At 38.9% G+C, this 17,488-nt stretch overlaps 1 protein-coding gene across 3 annotated transcripts in view; it reads right to left on the bottom strand.

The window, feature by feature from the left end:
* Nucleotides 1–17,488, bottom strand: part of arap2 (ArfGAP with RhoGAP domain, ankyrin repeat and PH domain 2) — a 216,028-nt gene that overhangs the window by 10,445 nt on the left and 188,095 nt on the right. For all 3 annotated transcript variants that reach the window (XM_048599096.1, XM_048599090.1, XM_048599102.1), the window contains 2 exons: nucleotides 5,889–5,991; nucleotides 3,871–4,069 (listed from right to left, as the gene is read on the bottom strand). In XM_048599096.1, coding sequence (XP_048455053.1) covers nucleotides 3,871–4,069; nucleotides 5,889–5,991 — 302 coding nt within the window. The remainder of the gene's footprint in view (nucleotides 1–3,870; nucleotides 4,070–5,888; nucleotides 5,992–17,488) is intronic.

The following is a 17,488-nucleotide window of genomic DNA, read 5'->3' as shown; positions in this document are numbered from 1 at the left end:
CTGATGAAGGGTCTAGGCCCGAAACGTCAGCCTCTCTGCTCTTATGATGCTGCTTGGCCTGCTGTGTTCATCCAGCCCTGCACCTTGTTGTCTCGGATTCTCCAGCATCTGCAGTTCCTACTATCTCTGCCTCAGGATCTTGTATGTTTCAACAAGATTACCTCTCATTCTTTTAAACTCCATTAGATATAACGCTAACCTGTTCATCCTTCCTCTATAAGATAAGCTCTTCATCCAAGGAATGAGTTGAGTGAACCTTCTGTCGGTGAACTTAAGAGTTCTGTTGTCACTTATACAATGAGTGAAAGACAGATCATTGAATCCCTACAGTGTGGAAACAGGCCCTTCAGCCCAACAAGTCCACACCGACCCTTGGTGCATCCCACCCAGACCCATCTCCCTATAAGCCACCTAAGCTACACAAACCTGAACACTACAGACAATTTAGCATGGCCAATGCACCTAACCTTTGGACTGTGGGAGGAAACTGGAGTACCCAGAAGAAACCCACGCAGACACGGGGAGAAAGTGCAAACTCCACACAGACAGTTGCCCAAGTGTGGAATTGAACCCGGGTCCCTGGTGCTGTGAGGCAGCCGTGCTAACCACTGAGCCACTGCACCGCCCTTTGATTGGATACATTGACTCATTCAAACTTAACCCACCAACGTCAATGCGTCTTTGTGGTAGCACTTTCTCCAGAATTGTAAGGTCAAAGGCTACTCCATGTCTTGCAGCACATAATCAAGACTGACTCTTCAATGCCACAGTTATCACTTCACTCACATCACCGAAACAGAATGACTTGTTGTTGATCTTGTTCGTTGTGAGATCATGTGTGAAAATTGTCAATGTTTACATAACAAATAGTGAAGATTAAATTTCAAAATCCATTTATGAGCTGTTTTCTGCTTTGAGAACCTTGAGGAATGGGAAGATGCAATATAAATACAAATTCTACCTTTCTTATTTGAAGAAAACCAAGTCCTGGGACAAAAGCAATGGAAAAGTGCATTCATTCATGTTTAGCAATCATTTAATATGAAGCCATGTTAATATTCACCAACTTTCACATGAGTCTGGCTATTCAGTCCACCTTTCATCTACCAAATATATGTTCACTAAACAGTTCAAGGTCAGCAATAATATCCATTAACAATTCGGAACCTTTCAAATGAACTTAATTTCTGTTACAATGAAATAGATTTCCAAACTATGTTCATTTTGAAGTCAAATATTTCAAAATATATATTTTGATTCAAAATTGAAACAGAGACCAAGATTGTCCATTTTGCAGCCTAAATGTGAAGACAGGCAAATTCAGTGGTAATTGATTCACTGCTCCCACCAATCATAAAGCTCAGTGAATAGAAATCTAATCAGTTTATGAGCTGAATGGTGAGTTTCTTGGCAAATTGAAGTCCCAGTTCACCTTGAGCTGCTGGTCAATAAAAGGCTGGCAACATTTGACTCTCAAAGGTTGTTGCTGGAGGTCTAGTCTTCATACGAACTAGTGGTGAAAAGTTAAATAATTTTCTCACGCAGGGTGTGAGAAGTCAGAGGAGAATAATTTTCTCAGACAACCTGTTGTCCCCCATCACAGTCCGCATTGGCCCACCCCCCAACCCGGCAGGATGGTTCCTCCGGTTTCCCACTTCTCCAACTTCTTCCTTTATTTCCCATTTCTCTTGTGGCAGACAATCCAGCTGGTGGCAAGCCCAGAAGGTCACTCATGGATCTTCTCAGCCAACACTTAATGTTTTGAAGTGGCAAGATGGGATTGATTCTTTGTCCAGGACCAAATTGTCAAATTATTTTCCCTTCTTGCTATCACCAGGGAGAATGAAAAGGCAACTAGAGTATGTCAACTGTAGGATCATAATGATCGCTATAAAGACTAAATGTGGTCTAAATTTTGTTTCACGAAAGGATACTCATTCTGTTATGCATTGTTCTGATATGATCATTTACAGCACTATAAAACTAAATGCTAAAAGATTCTGTCCCCAAAACACAAGTAATTATTTTTAGAAAACATTTAACTTGTTAAAGATAACGGTGTTTAATGGGAGAGTTTGATAGATGGCAAATTGTAATGTCCATTTCTAAAAATGAAAACCTATTTGCAATATTTCAACAATCTGTAATCAAATTAATTGAAACGTAAAGAACCTGGAGAAATTGGGATTGCTTTCCTCAGAACAGAAAAGGTTAAACTGAGATTTCATAGATGTGATCAATATTATGAGGAGGTTTTTGTACAATAAACAAGGAGAATCTATTTCCATTGACAGCAGGATTGGTTACTAGAGTTCACAGATTTAAGATAAATAGTAAAATACAGTAGACATAAAGACTTTTTGTTTTAAATGCAGAGAATCTTTTTTTTTTTAAAAATGCACTGCCTGAAATTGTGTGGATGTAGATTCAATTTCAAGAGAGTCAAGGATGTATATTTGAAAAGGAACCATTTCCACGACTATGGAGAATGGAACCAAGTGAAAACCTCTGCCATGCCATCAGCTTTAACATTCATAGCCTTCACTACCTGCACAGAGTGACAGCAGTGTGTACCATCAACAAGACGCACTGCAGTAATTCATCGAAACTCCTTTGACAGCACTTTCCAAACCCACAACCTCCACTATCAGGCACAAGGCCAGCAGGTGCATGGGAACACCAACAGCTGCAATTTCTCCTGAGGCACGTACCATTCAGTCTCGGCATTAAATTGCAGCTCCTTCACTGTCTTTAGGACAAAGTCCTGAAACCTCCTTCATAACAAAATCGAAGGTGTGATTTACGCTGCGTGGACTGCGCTGATTCTAGAAGGCATTTCAAAGCGGAATATTCCCAACAGTGACGAAAGGGGAGGATAATTGGGTGGATCGGCTTTGGGGAGATACCCACCATCTTTCCACCACCAGAGACGCTCAGGTCTCAATGGAAAAGTCTTTCCAATCTCTCAACAATTGCGGTGCTTGAATGGTTAACTAGCAACCAATTAAGGGGCTCTTCACACCTTATTGAGAACACTGGCTGTCTTGCTGATTGGCAGAAAGGAGCCTACCTGATGGCAGGCTGTAGTCCTCAATCTGGCACAATCTGGCAGCATCGATGGAAGCATCCTTTGCTTCTGACCTCCTTCACATCTCTACCCTGAGAATTGAACCCTGCAATTCACCACCGCTCCTGCAAAGTTACCTATCACAACTGATACACACGGGCCTTTGGATGCTGTGTCACCAGCAGCCTCAGGCACTATGGCTGTAAGCAAGTGGTTGTTTGATGGAATACTCTCCACTTGCCTGGATGGGTGCAGCTCCAACAGCACTCAAGAAGCTTGACTTCACCCAGGACAAAACAGTTCACTTAACCGGCATCACATCCACAAATATTCCCTCCCTCCACCACCAATGCACATTGCAAGTAGTACGCACCATTTACATGATGCACTGGAAAAGTCTACCAAAATGTCTTAGACAGCACCTTCTGAACCCTTAACCACTATCACCTAGAAGGGCAAGGACAGCAGATACATGGGAACACCACCACCTGTAAGGTCCCCTCCAAATCACTCACCATCCTGACTTGGAAATAATTTGCTGTTGCTGGGTCAAAATCCTGGAATTCCCTCCCTAATGGCTTTCTGGTGCTACATATAGCACATAGACTGTAGTGGTTCAATAAAGTGGCTCACCATTACCTTCTCAAGGGCAACTAGGGAATTGCAATAACAGCTGACCAGCCAGTGATGCCCACATCCCATTAGTGCATATAAAACAAAATTCTACGTAAAGAGTCAATGTGAATAACAGGCTGAGTAGCCTCTCTCTGTATTGTAGTAAATGCAACATATTAAAATCTTACTGAGTTCTTGCAGCCTCTTTAAATGGACAGAATCCTCTTCAACTACATCCTGCTCAGGACAGAAGCAGAGTTGTGATTTATCTAATGCAAACCAGCCTGTTTTCCAGTGTTCTAGGTTATGCACATCCTTGTAGTACAGCCGACCAATCAGTTCATAATCTCTCTTGCACAGGATTTCTACCACTTCAGGAACAAAAAACTAGAAAACACAAGTCAATAACAAAGCTGTAGAATTGTAGTCAACAATAGCATTTCAGCAAAAATAAAACTAAAATACAATTACATCTTATTTACTCCACAGATCTAATTTAGTTGAGTGACCTCACATTTACAAGAAAAATATTTTTATACATTGAATGTAGAAGTTAAAATGTGTCTTTAAACAGTAATAATTATTATTCTGCTTTCTTCCAAATTCCATTCTGTAGATGTGTTGTATCAAAAATTATCTTGATTTTTCTATAGAGATAGTTTTGAGATGTGGAACAGATTTGGCTGAAGTAAACTGGAATCTAATCTGGCTGGCAAAACTGTAATGGGAAAAGAAAGGGCTATGTTTAAAAAAAACATCAGGAATGTAACCAAATATACCTGAAGTATGAATCTTTTGGTTGAGAATGACGAGCAAAAGAACAACTAAGGACGAGAAAAAAAAGTCTTTTTTATGCAACAAGTCATTGGACTCAGAATAAAGTGCCTGATAATGAGGTGCAGTTAACTTTGAACACGGTTTTCAGGATGGAATTGATAAGGTCATGAAGAGAAAATATTTGTGGGTATATGAGGCAAGGTCAGGAGACTGGGACTAATGTGCTGTTTTTGGAAGGAGCTGACATGGACCCAATGTGCTGAATGGCTTCCTTCCACTTTGTAACCATGCTATAATGCTACGCACTTCTTTCCTGTGGAACTGTTCCTCTTGAGTCAATGGATATCAGATTCACCTCGGAATATGTTCTTTAAAATAAAAACCTCATCCTCTTTGCTGCCAATGGACCCTAACCTGTTTCTCGTCTGGTCACAACCATCTGTGCGAAACATGTGTACCAATTATATGATGTTATGAATTTTACATCATATTATGTCGGAGAACATTTTCCGCCATTTCAACCTAGAAAGCACCATTGACTATATCAGTCAACATACACTTAATGTGGTTAGAGACAAAAAAAACCTGCAGATGTTGGAATCCGAGGGGGACAAACAGGAGGCTGGAAAAACACAGCACGCTAGGCAGCATCTGGAGGAGGAGAAGTCAATATTTTGGGTATTACCCTTCTTCAGGACACTTAATGTGGTCAGGTGACATTTGTGATCACTATTTTAATGCATTTACTGCAGAGGGTAGTGCACTGTCACACACATACATCAATATTTCCTTACTGATGTGGCAAGCAATCTCTAGGTGCGAGATGGTAAAATTATGAAAGCCAATAAAACATGCCGATTAATTGTCATTAGGGGGCAAGATGTGAATAACTATGCAGAAGCGGGTTCACTGCTCTTCCCAGCTTTCCTTTGTAGAAAATTCAATTATTGCACAGTGCTTTAGGTAATTGTCAACTGATGTTCCCCCCATGACAACTGAGGCAGCAGATTAAAATGTCAGGGGACCCTGGGGCTCAATGTTTTTGGTTTCTGAATTGTGACTGATGTTCCTACTATTACATTACTGGGTTACAAATAAAATCCGGTTAGAAAAGGAAGGATGTCATACAGTTTTACTTCATTCTAGTTAATAAACTTTATTACATGGATTATGGCATTACTGCCAAAGGCTTAATTCAATTTAGGTTTAAATAAAACTCTCAGAAATCTATCAATGTCTTTTTTAATTATATATAGACTCAGTACTTTACTGTATCATTTTAAAGAGATTGACAGAGCCAGAAGCATTTGGATTGTGGCAATAACGTGCAAAATCACTGGACTCAGGAACAAAAAGGTAAATTCCCACAATTTCTAAAAAGCTTTGGGCACTATCAACACATAAAATGTATTTCAAAGTTATTTCTCACCTTGGATATTGCACGGGTCCAGTCTTTTAGAATTTCGACATTGTCAGTGCCGAAGGAGAAGACACGTTCTGACAGCAAATACATATCAAAGGTAGAGCTCACCCTGAAGCAAACAAGGAGGAAGAACTGCATCAGAGTCTTACAAATTTGGCAGCATGGAGAATAATTCAAAACTCTTAATGCTTCAAGCTGAAAGCAAGCATATTAATGTCCTCACACACTGGATTTCAAGCAGATTGTGCAAAAATCTTATCAGATGATATGAACTGACTTATAAAATTTGCATGAACTTTCAATAAACTTTTGCAGTGGAACTCATATGCCTTTTTCAAAGTCTTTGATAGGAGCCCAATTTTCAACATTTCATGCACCAAAGAAAAGGTTAAGATACTTTCTGTAGATCCTGCCTGGAATGAATTTGAAGAGGCTCATTATGATTAACAGACAACTAGTTTGGCATAAGCCAATGAAGCATAACTTGCATTAAATACTCTGCATATACATCTCAATTAACATCGTTTGGATAATCACCATATTCAGTCTTACTATTTACTTTAACACCAAGGCATTTCAGTGGCAAATCAGAGAGACAAAAATAAGGTGGCACTAGAATGTTGCAAATGGATCAGTACAGAAGACAGTACCTTAAATTTTGAAACGGGAAGAAAAATAAAGGATAATTCTCACAATAATAAATATGCTCAGGATATCATGATAATCATGAGTTAAGCAGTTAAATCAGTCAAGGGATATAATTGCCATTTCTTTGGACTGGAGTTGATTCAAACTAATTTTTTATGTTTGTAGATTAAGATAGTAGCCATTTTGGTTGACTTGTTATTCTAGAATTAATACAATTTAACACTTAATGAATAGGCAAAACCCCAATCAATCTGAAATTCTCAGATAGCTTATCACCTAAATTAAAATGAGGGCCCATGGCATTGCTGGGATGGAATTATTAAGTCATTAATTGCGTCAGAGAACTTTAAACATGATAGAAAAGACATAGCTGTTGTGAGTGACAACTGAGAGCTGTGAAAAGTGTCACTTTAATTCTCTCTGACTGCCTGTAGAATTGAGACCACCGCCCTCTCTACATCTGCCCTCATTTTGAGGACGAAGTACCAAAAGATGTTTCTTTGCTTGTGACAATAATGGAAGAGCCAAATCAGACGCAGATGAAACAAAGTGCAACTCATCATGGGGTGAGTTGGTTATGGAGTGAGGTAAAAATGGAGTAAGAACAGCTTTTAGAAAGAGAATTTAGCTAGAAAGATAATTCAAAGTTGAAGAGAGGAAGACGCTTGTTGTATAATGAAGAATACAAACAGCATTCAGTACTGATATTATTTCCAGGTAATTATGTGGAGCTATTTAAAAAGACAATGAGGGGAGAGGGGTGCGGTGCTGCATACATAGAAGCATACCATGTTCAATGGTTGAAGAATTTAAGTAAAACAAACATGCATATCAGACTGAATGCAAAATACTTTTGACAGAAAGAAGAATTCTTTCCCTTAAGGTATGGAATAAATTATCAGTGTTAATGAATGAAAACCGTGTCAAAATGTAAGAAAAGACTAGATAGACAGTTGAAATGAAAGAGAATAAAAGGATACAGGAACGGATTGACACATATGATGAAGACTGCTCTTACTTTTCATGTGTAGGATAAACACTACTATAGGCTGCTTTCACGCTCTGCTGCCTACAGCCCAAGGAAGAACACAGAGAACGAGCAGCAAATATACTGCCTGATCAGGTCGAATAACATTTTTTCCCAAAAATGACCTGCAGTTTCGCTAAGGAGAGAGAATTGACATGAGTCACGGCCATCACCCTCACACAGCACACCACATGTTCTCCTGTGGGTTCTGTCCATTGTCTCAGCTTATCCAGAAGAACATATAGGTTGACCTCAATTTCTTTTTCCCCTCTGCCAGCTAGCAACAGACCTTTTTCTTTCTTTTGATGACTCAGCCATATTCTGCAGTGGCAGATGTTCTTCAAATGTGTTCACCAGTGCTGCTTGGCTTTCAACTCACTGAACTACATACTTTTCCATTTTCCAATTGCTCAGCTGCCTGGTTTACTTTTTGCAGTTGTCAGTCATTTGTGACTTTAAAAAGGCTGCATTCTAATTTTTAACCAGACTTCTCCCATCAGTATACCACTCCTATTTTTGCATTGGTCATGTGCAGCTCAACTGCCAGTGTTATTGAAATGAGCTGGCCATCCTAATGATGGTGCAGTCAGCAAAACAGGAGTTCTGTCAAAGGTGACTGACCTGGAATTTTAACAGTTTCTCTTTACACAAATGTTGTCAGAACTGCTCAGTACTTCCAGCATTCTCAGCTTTCATTTCAGATTTCTAGCATCCAGAACACATTATTTTTATATTCAGAAGTTCCCTTTTCTTTACGTTCTCATGTGGGGTCAATAAATGTTTTCTCCTGCTGATGCAAACTGACCTGCTGTGTTTTTTCAACATGTACTACTCAATGTGCAACATGCAAAATCTAGAGAAAAAAAGAGTTCATTAGCAAGTCAGGAAAGAAAGCTGCAGCATTCACTGTTCACTAAAAATTCTGAATCAATGTGAAGCTGCTATTATTGAGTAACAGGATGTATTCAAAGGGCATTTCATTATAACCTTGAAATAAGATGATTTTATCCTTGCAAAATTCATTGTTGAGGTCACGGATTGGAGCACTACGCAAGATTACACAGTTTGATGCATTCCAGAAAGCCAAGATAACAGCATCAAAAAATATATAACCAGTGAGTGTTTATACCTATTCTTTGTTTTGCCTTCATGTTTTTTTCTGCATTATAGTGCACCTACTACATATCTGCTCAATTCTTAAGATGTTTATATTTGTATAATATATTGACATGATACACAGATATATACACAGCGAACTCTACGCTATGGTTTATATGACTCCTTGTAATACTTGAAAGGAAGGATAATTTAAAGTGGGCTTAGCAGTTAAGAAATTTTGCTTAACTCAATTTTGATGGACCAATTTTTATTCCATCCGACAATGAATAAAGTTCAAGCAACAAAAGCAAAGGACAAACAGGTAGCATTCCAGTGATAAGCTGCGTGTTCAAACTCTTGAAACACTAAGGCATGCTGTAAACTATTGATGATTGCATTAAAAATATACTGGGGCAAATATTTCATTTTAATCAGTAATCTGCTGGATTGAATAACCTGCCTTTAGGAGGATTGTCTCCTTCACACTCTAATAATCTCAAAGAGTGCCCACCCCATACATGCAGTAAGGGCAAGATCCTTTTCCAGTAAATGAACAACTCATATCATAGAATATCATAGAAGCAGGCCATTTGGCCCATTGAGTCCACACCAACCCTCTGAACAGCATCCTACCCAGTCTCATCTCCCTACCCTATCCCTGTGCCCTGCATTTCCCCTGACTAACCCATATAGCCTGCACATTCCTGGACACTATGGCAATTTTGCATGGCCAATCCACCTAACCTGCACATCTTTGGACCGTGGAAGGAAACCAGAATACCCAGAAGAAACACACGCAGACACAGGGAGAATGTGCAACCTCTACGCAGACAGTAGCCTGAGGCTGGAATCAAACCCGGGTTTCCTGATGCTGTGAGGTAGCAGTGCTGACCACTGTGCCATTGTGTCACCCATGTATTGATGTGAATATTTAATAATGGATTACAATATTCAGGACATTCAGAAACTCTCACCTATAATTTTAATGCAAAATGTTTGAAAAGATACGACATACACAAAGGATTAATGCAAAAATCAACACGAGAGTCAGGAAGTTATTTCTCCTTGATTAAACTGCAACACCATTGATTCTGTTAATAAGCAGGGCTGGAGAACACTAATTAATCCATGCTTTGTGACTGCAACTCTCATTTTAAAATAACCTTTTCATATTTTACTTACTTGCTAAAAAGTAGATATTAAAAGGGTACAGCATTCAACAGTGTTTATGTAAATTTCTTTAACCACAATAACAAGCTGTCAGTGACCAAGGAGAAAAAGCTGCTAGGTATCAGAAATTGCAGTTACTTTAGAGAGATGTCTTCCTTAAATAATTAAATGCATGGATAGAACCTTGCTACCTGATTTACTGATCTTTCATATCAAACTGATGTTAAAAGCAGTGGCTTATCATTATGAAATGATATTATTGCAAATCTCACCCTGCTAACAACAAAAGAAATTTTTAAAAAGCTCAAATCTTGGTTAAATGATGAGCATTTTCATTTTCTTTGGCACTTACACCACCAAGATCTGACTTTGCAGTATAAGTCTGTACTTCAGTAAATAATCAACATCAAAACCAGTTTTTATCTTTAGTCTTTGGTTACTTCCAAGACTGTACTTTGTCTTCAAAATTGAACAATCTTTTCCCTGAGCTTTCTTTAATGTTTTTGAAACTAAGTTTGTGTGTAAGAAAATTCAATTTTTGATTTTTCCTTCTTTCAACTGATGTATCCTACTTTTCTAAACAACTCATTTGACATCAGAACTTGGACAGATTATTCAAGAGAATTTTAAAGCACTAAATGGAGACCATGGAGCTCAGTAAATAGGAGTTAACTCTCAAAAGATGTTCCACTTATTCCAGTGTCCTTTATTTATGTCCTTTTAAACGTTGCTTTGTAGAATATTAAAATGATATAAATCCTCATCCCTCTTAAAAGCTATTATAGATTCTGCTTCTTCATTTGGTTTTCACAGGGCAACATATATCCTGACCATTCACCACATTAAAATTATCCACCCAATTTATCCTTTTATCCCTTTGCTGAAGATGTTAATTTTACTTTGTATACAACACAGTGTCTTGTGGAAATAGATCTGCTTAATGCTTTGAACACCTTCACCAGTTAACATTTGCTTTATAATTTTAAAAAAAAGGTCTGTTTCTTTCACATTCCCACACAGCTCAAGCCTCTCATTCCAGGCATTAACTTTGAGAATCTCTTCTGCGTGACATCAAACTTCTTCTTCTGATGGATTCCCAGAACAGGATGCAAAGATGTGGAAATTGACTGAGGCCAGCAAGGATATTCTTTGAATGATTGCTGGGCTATTTAGGCCATCCCACTTTTACTTGAGACAAGCAAAATGCACACATTTGGCGGGTGTCCAAATGTAGTTTATTGCTGAACAGGATATTTTTTGTGGGTTCTGGATTTGATGCAGACGCAGAGGGTTTTCTGAATATACATGGTTACAAATCACTAGATACATTGCTCAGATACCCAAAGTATTTCAGGATTTAATGGTTAGGACAAATGGATTCTGAATGATCTGGGACTAATGCCAACATGCTGTTGTGCAAATTGCTGAATTGCATTTAGCCAGGAACTGGTGCAATTTATACAGTGATTAAACACGTCTGAATATTTCATCAAAGCTTTCAATAATTAATACACTACTTGATTACAAAAATACTTAAGTTTCCAGGGTTGTCACTTGTACTTGCTGTATTATGGCCCAAGGATAATGCTGACTTGAACAAGCGCAAGAACACTGACCTTCATAGTCAGAAGCTTATTACCTTGATGGATTCCAGTGCATAAAAAGGTACAAGTCAAGTTTGGAGAGTTCTTTAATTGCCTCTCTTAGAATTAGGCACAGAGGAAAAATTAATAATTCCATGCACTCAAAATGAATCATAAGGGTAGGAGCTGCCTTTAATGGCACTGAATAGTGCAATGCTACCTTAAAGGTAATTTCTTAAATACCACCAGGATATTTCCAAAAGTAATTAGTGCATAAATTTGATGTGCAATTCATTCTTCCATACTGTTTCAATAATCTACAACATCACATACAGTTTGAAAAAAAAAATCAACAGAAAAAGAAATGGCAACCAATAATTTTCAAAATAAAAAAAAAATTGTTCAAACTAAAAACAACCATGGTAAAAGCATCTTGTATCGCAGTGTGGCAGCACAAGACAAACGGGACAGGAACTTGAGAGAGCAAGCTAATGTCTGTGCAAATAGACAGAATGATCAGGATGCAGTCAACTTCACTTAAAGAATTGCAGGTTACTGTAGTTCACATGGACACCACAGGTAAAATTTTGCTTTGAAAGATTTGCTCACAGTGGGGTAGCTGTTGGCAGCTTAGGAACCCATTTGTTTGTATTTGTTGCGGCATGTAAACGCAGCACAGTATTAGTGCTATATTTCCAAGTTTTCTGACTGATTACAGATGTACAAATAAGGATGATACATATTCTGGAAATGGAGGGTCGACACTTAAAAGGAACACCAGAAAGGATCAGAATGGCTTGAAAGAATCTGAAAGAAACACTTGGAAAGGCTGTCTCTACTTGTTGAGTAGCTGTTTCCTAGAGTTATATTGGAGGCAGTAATGACCAGAAGGGAAGTGTCCTTTCCTTTGGGAGTGGTGAAAAGATCATCCACCTAAATTAATCCGGTGCGATAAAAATGTACATTACCATTTTGAGAATTTGGATTTTCAAGCAGAGGTAATATTAATGTCTGCCTTCAGTAATATAAAGGGTTTTTTTCTTCCAAAAGGAGGTCAGAAAGTCATTTGGAACAGTGAACTATCTACATCATTTCCAAGGAAGTTTGGGCCTCATTTAAGTGACTAAGCATAATGGTAACCAACAAGCAAAAATAAAACTAATGATCTATCAAGCCAGGTTTCATTCTGGGATGTGGTTTGTCTAGTATTACCACTAGCTGGGATCATAAAAATGGCCAGTAGGAGTGTTGTTCAAAGGACTTGGATACAACATTGGAAAGAATTAATTAGCTTATTTGATCATGAAAGATTTCAGGTGGCTCCCTTTCCAATTTCTTAGAGTTCACTGAACGGTACAGCTGTACAGGAATTAGAACAAATGGCTAAAAACTTGGTCAAAATGATAAGTGTAGTATACAGTAAAATTAATTGTACCATTTGTAAGCATAGCTGCTGAGCATTTGCAAATGGTGTTAGATCCGTGATGTCAGGTCACATGGAACTGGAGCTTGGGTCTTGAGGCCTCCAGATAAGATGTTCTGTTACAATTATCTGTGCACAATAAAGCCTGTTGCTGTTTATTGGCCACCATGTGGTGGCAAAAGTGACCAGATCCATAGAACTAGAGTTGAGTGGCAAGAGCCTGAAGTAAAGACCACCAATGGTAAACCATGGTGCTGGCCCAGCCCAAAGGTGAGAGCAAACTCCAAAGTGAATCTCTGAGTTGGTGTGACACAGATAGCGACTGGTTTTGTGAGGTACCACAACACAGAGCCACAACCTGAGCAGAAGCTGAAGATGGTCTGGAGAAATGCCCACAACAGAGTACACAGTTAGCAACAGGGGTAAAAAAAAAATCAGTCAGCCACAACAGGTAATGTTTCCATAACTCAGATGCTAAAGAAAAAAAATACACATTCAAGTGAAGACAGTGACCCAATGGATAGGAAAAGGACAGGTGAAATAGGAATAATTCAGTTATTATAACCCACAATGAAAAGTAATAAACAAGTAATGTTGTCTACTTGTTGTACAGAACCTGACCATGTAATGCAGCAATTGCAGTCACAGTTACACAAAGAAGTTAATCTCAGAGTACAGCCAGATCACTGTTAGGAAGCAAGGAAATAACACTGAGCGAGTTCAATCAGCAGTAAAAGCATGTGAAGCTTCAAAAACTTCTACAATAAGTTAGGCGACCACAGAATCAGAGATATCAAAAATTATGGAGATAGAGAGCAATCTTCAATTGTGCAGGGAAGACATCTTAGAGCTTTTAAATAACTTCAATATCACTGAAGTTTTAGTCAGGGTGGGTGAAGGCACACCTCCACAGGCACCAACCAACACAATGCAGGGTCTAGGCCCGAAACGTCAGCCTTCCTGCTCCTCTGATGCTGCTTGGCCTGCTGTGTTCATCCAGCTCTACACCTTGTTATCTCTGATTCTCCAGCATCTGCAGTTCCTACTATCTCTGAAACAATGCAACAACCGTTTGAAGTCACTGTCCATCAGTGTGGATGGAATGGATGTTGAAGGTGTTAGATAAGGAGACAATCAAGTGGGCTGCTGAAGTTGGTGCTAACCTTGAGTTGTCAGAATTGTATTCACTGAGACAAGTTTTTATTTGTTTATTCACTCATGGGATATAAGCATCACTAGCTGGTCAGCATTTATAGTCCATCATTAGTTGCCCTTGAGATGCCTTCTTGAACTGCTGCACTCCATGTGCTGTAGGTTGGCCCACGTGGCCTTAGGGAGGGAATTCCAGGATTTTTACCCGAGCAAAGGATATTCATCATACATCTACCATGTGCCTTGTTGATGGTGGACAAGCTGTGGGGAGTCAGGAGGTGAGTTACTCATCAGAAAATTCCCAACCTCTGACCTGTACTTAAACCACAGGATTCATAAGGCTGATCTAGTTCAGTTTCTGGTCAATGGTAACTCCTATAATGTTGAAAGTGAGGAATTCAGTGGATGGTAGTACCTTTAAGTATCAAGGGGGAATGTTTTCTCTTGTTAGAGACAGTCACTGTCTGGCCCTTGTGTGGCACAAATGTTAACACAAGTCTCAATATTTTCCAGGTCTTGCTGCACATGGACAAGGGGAAATTAAACATCCATGAGCATTTGTGAATGGTGCTGAAAATTATGCAATAATCAGCTAAATCCTCACTTCTGACCTCAGCAAAGGTGGATGGAGGATAAGTGCAATATCTTCTAGTAGCTAATGAGAAGATATCCAGAGAGAGAGAGAGACAGCTCTCCAAGTCCAAAATAGCTCATGTTAATTTTCAACACTTAGAAATTATGGACCTATAGAGGTGGGGGGTGGTTCAGACTGGGTGAAGCACCCATCAGTAAGCCATTAGTATGCTAGCTACAGCCTTTTCAGCTCAATGACCAGGCATCAGGGGTCTTAGTTGTGATGGGCAGCATGTCGGTACAGGCTAGGAGGGCCGAAGGGCCTGTTCCTGTACTGTAATTTCTTTGTTCTTTGTTCTTGTTCTATCACCAGAACCTCTCATTCCAACCCATCAGTATGTTTGCTCTTGAAAGGAAAGGAAAAGGGAGCACGTATATCTTACACACCTAAGAGAAGCAAGAACCTGTTGGGGCTGAATTCCCTCAAGCACAAGGGACCAGGGGGAAGTAGCATAAAAGTGTTAAATATCCAAAACTAAACCTTAATCGTTAAAAAAAGAAGGCACTGTGAAAGACATCGAGTCAAGGCAATTGTACATTTACTCTTAGTATATTTAATAAGCATGCTTCGAAGGAGCTAGACAATAGTGATGTCAAACCACATGGAATTGAAGCCTGGCTCTGTCAGGCCCAAGTAGTTCACTTTTACCATCGTCTGCACAGTTACGCACATCAAAGCCTGTTACTGATCACTCAAGATTGTAGATTTAATATTAGTACAATAGTTCATATGGGGCAAGTAAGGGTGGAGATTAGGATAGACATGCAGAAGGGTTTAGGGAGGGAATTCCAAATGAAAGCAAGACTGTCATTTGAAATATTCTAAGGTAGTCTACACAACAATGCTGATGTTGAAACGTGTAATTCAAAATCAAACAGACGTACAGACAAAAGTATATAACAACCTCATATACTGCTGTATGAAACACAAATACTGTTTATAAATTAAATATACCATCTTGATATAATGCATATTTTCTATGGAGAGTCAATCCCTCAAACACTGATTAGATTTTAAAAATAACAGCTTTCCAGTAACTTCATTAAGAATTGAATGCCATTGTATACCCTCAATATTACACCATCCGCTGGAGTTGTATGAAAGTAAAGGACATTCTTTTCTATTGTTTCTCCATAATTAAAAAAGAAAACCACAATAAATATTGATCATATTTGACGTTATGTTAAAACATGGTTGTCAGTTACTCGACTAGATTTTCACTTTCAATGCCATGTAGTACTTTCAGAGGACAGGATGCTGGTCCATCAATGAAACTCAGATGGATTATTTTATGATGCAGAGATGCACTCTAGCACTGAAAATACAAAGTCTACCTATAGTTTCTGCTGAGCTAATATTGTTAAGGTTATAACTGAAGTGGAATATTGGGTAAAGACTGCTTTGTTAGCATTTCTCAACTGTGCTCTTATTAATCTTACTATACCCCTGCCATATAACATCATTTCAAAAGTTGAATGCAGCAAGATGGATACAGAATTACCAGAGCTTCCGTGTCTTCCTCTACTATGGGAAATTTAATTACCTTCCATTCAAACTTGACTCTTTCCTCGTTTTGCAGACATTTTAAAACACACAATTGAAACACCCTCTGCATATTTAATTACTGCCTTCCAAGGGTGTTGAATTTTCACTTTATATAAGATATAACAGAGGATTCAATTTCATTTAACTTCTTGCAGAAAATTCATGAGATGTTTGTAGCCAAAGAATTTTTCTGACCGACTCTCACTAAGTTTTTAAAGGAACTTATTGGTCCGTTCATGAAACCCTAAGTTCCTATTTCCATCAGATCAATCATTTGCCAATTCCCTAATCTACATGGCATTTCCACTTTCTAACACTTGCCTTCCTTGTGACCCCTTCAAGAATGATCTCATTAATACTCAATAACTGGCTGCTTCATGCTGAAGGATAGCACACTTATTTCCAAACTTTCTGATTGAATTTCTTTGAATTAGAAGATTTAAGAACAGCAATGAAACCCTTACATTGTGTTAATTGTCAGAAGTTGAGGGAGAAAAATTGGCGTAGCTGATGGAAATATTAGCAGGGATGAGACCAAAGTTGTAAGAGCATAAGTAGTCCCATCCTTCGACCCCATCCCCAGCCAAGAACCCAAACGCCATCATGATAGAGTCTGCTGGGCAGCCTTTTAAGTGCATGAAAATCAAAGTTTTGGCAAAGATCCGTAACTTGGGTTGTGGATGAGATTGTTGACTTCCTCGCCGAGCTGGCTTGTTCTCGTTCAGACGTTTCGTCACCACGTTAGGTGATGTAATGAGCGGAGTCTCCAATGAAGCGATGTTCTTCTACTCTATTTGGAATTTATACTTTTGGTCTGTTATGGTGCGTAGTGTCATTTCCGATTTTGATCTGCATGGGTTTGTATATGGGGTCCAATTCTATGTGTTCGTTGATTGCATTACGGGTGGAGAACCATGCCTCTAGGAATTCCCGTGCGTGTCTATGTTTGGCTTGGGCTACTATAGTTACCTTGTCCCAGTTAAACTGATGGCCTTCATTGTCTGAGTGTACTGATATTAAGGAGAGTTTGTTGTGCCATTTTGCTGCTAGTTGAAATGGGAAAATCATGGATAATGGGTGTGAATCACTCATTAATGATTCCAATTGACATTCCACATTAGCACTTCTGCCCACTAACTTATCTGGATGAGTGTCTGTTGTGGCCAGGAAGCTACGGGGGATCTCTTCCATGATGAAGTGGGTACAACTGTCAGGGGCTCCCATTACAACAGTCTGAATTCAATCCAGTAGGTTACCTTTTCACTTGTGGAATCCTCACTCAAAATCAAAATCTGACTCAAGGATAGAGTGCCAACGAGAAGCACT

The sequence above is a fragment of the Rhincodon typus genome, chromosome 1 (genome assembly GCF_021869965.1).
Source record: "Rhincodon typus isolate 14 chromosome 1, sRhiTyp1.1, whole genome shotgun sequence".
NCBI lineage: Eukaryota > Metazoa > Chordata > Chondrichthyes > Orectolobiformes > Rhincodontidae > Rhincodon > Rhincodon typus.
The sequence above is the reverse complement of the archived record's forward strand: the minus strand, read 5'-3'. Positions and strand labels throughout refer to the sequence as shown.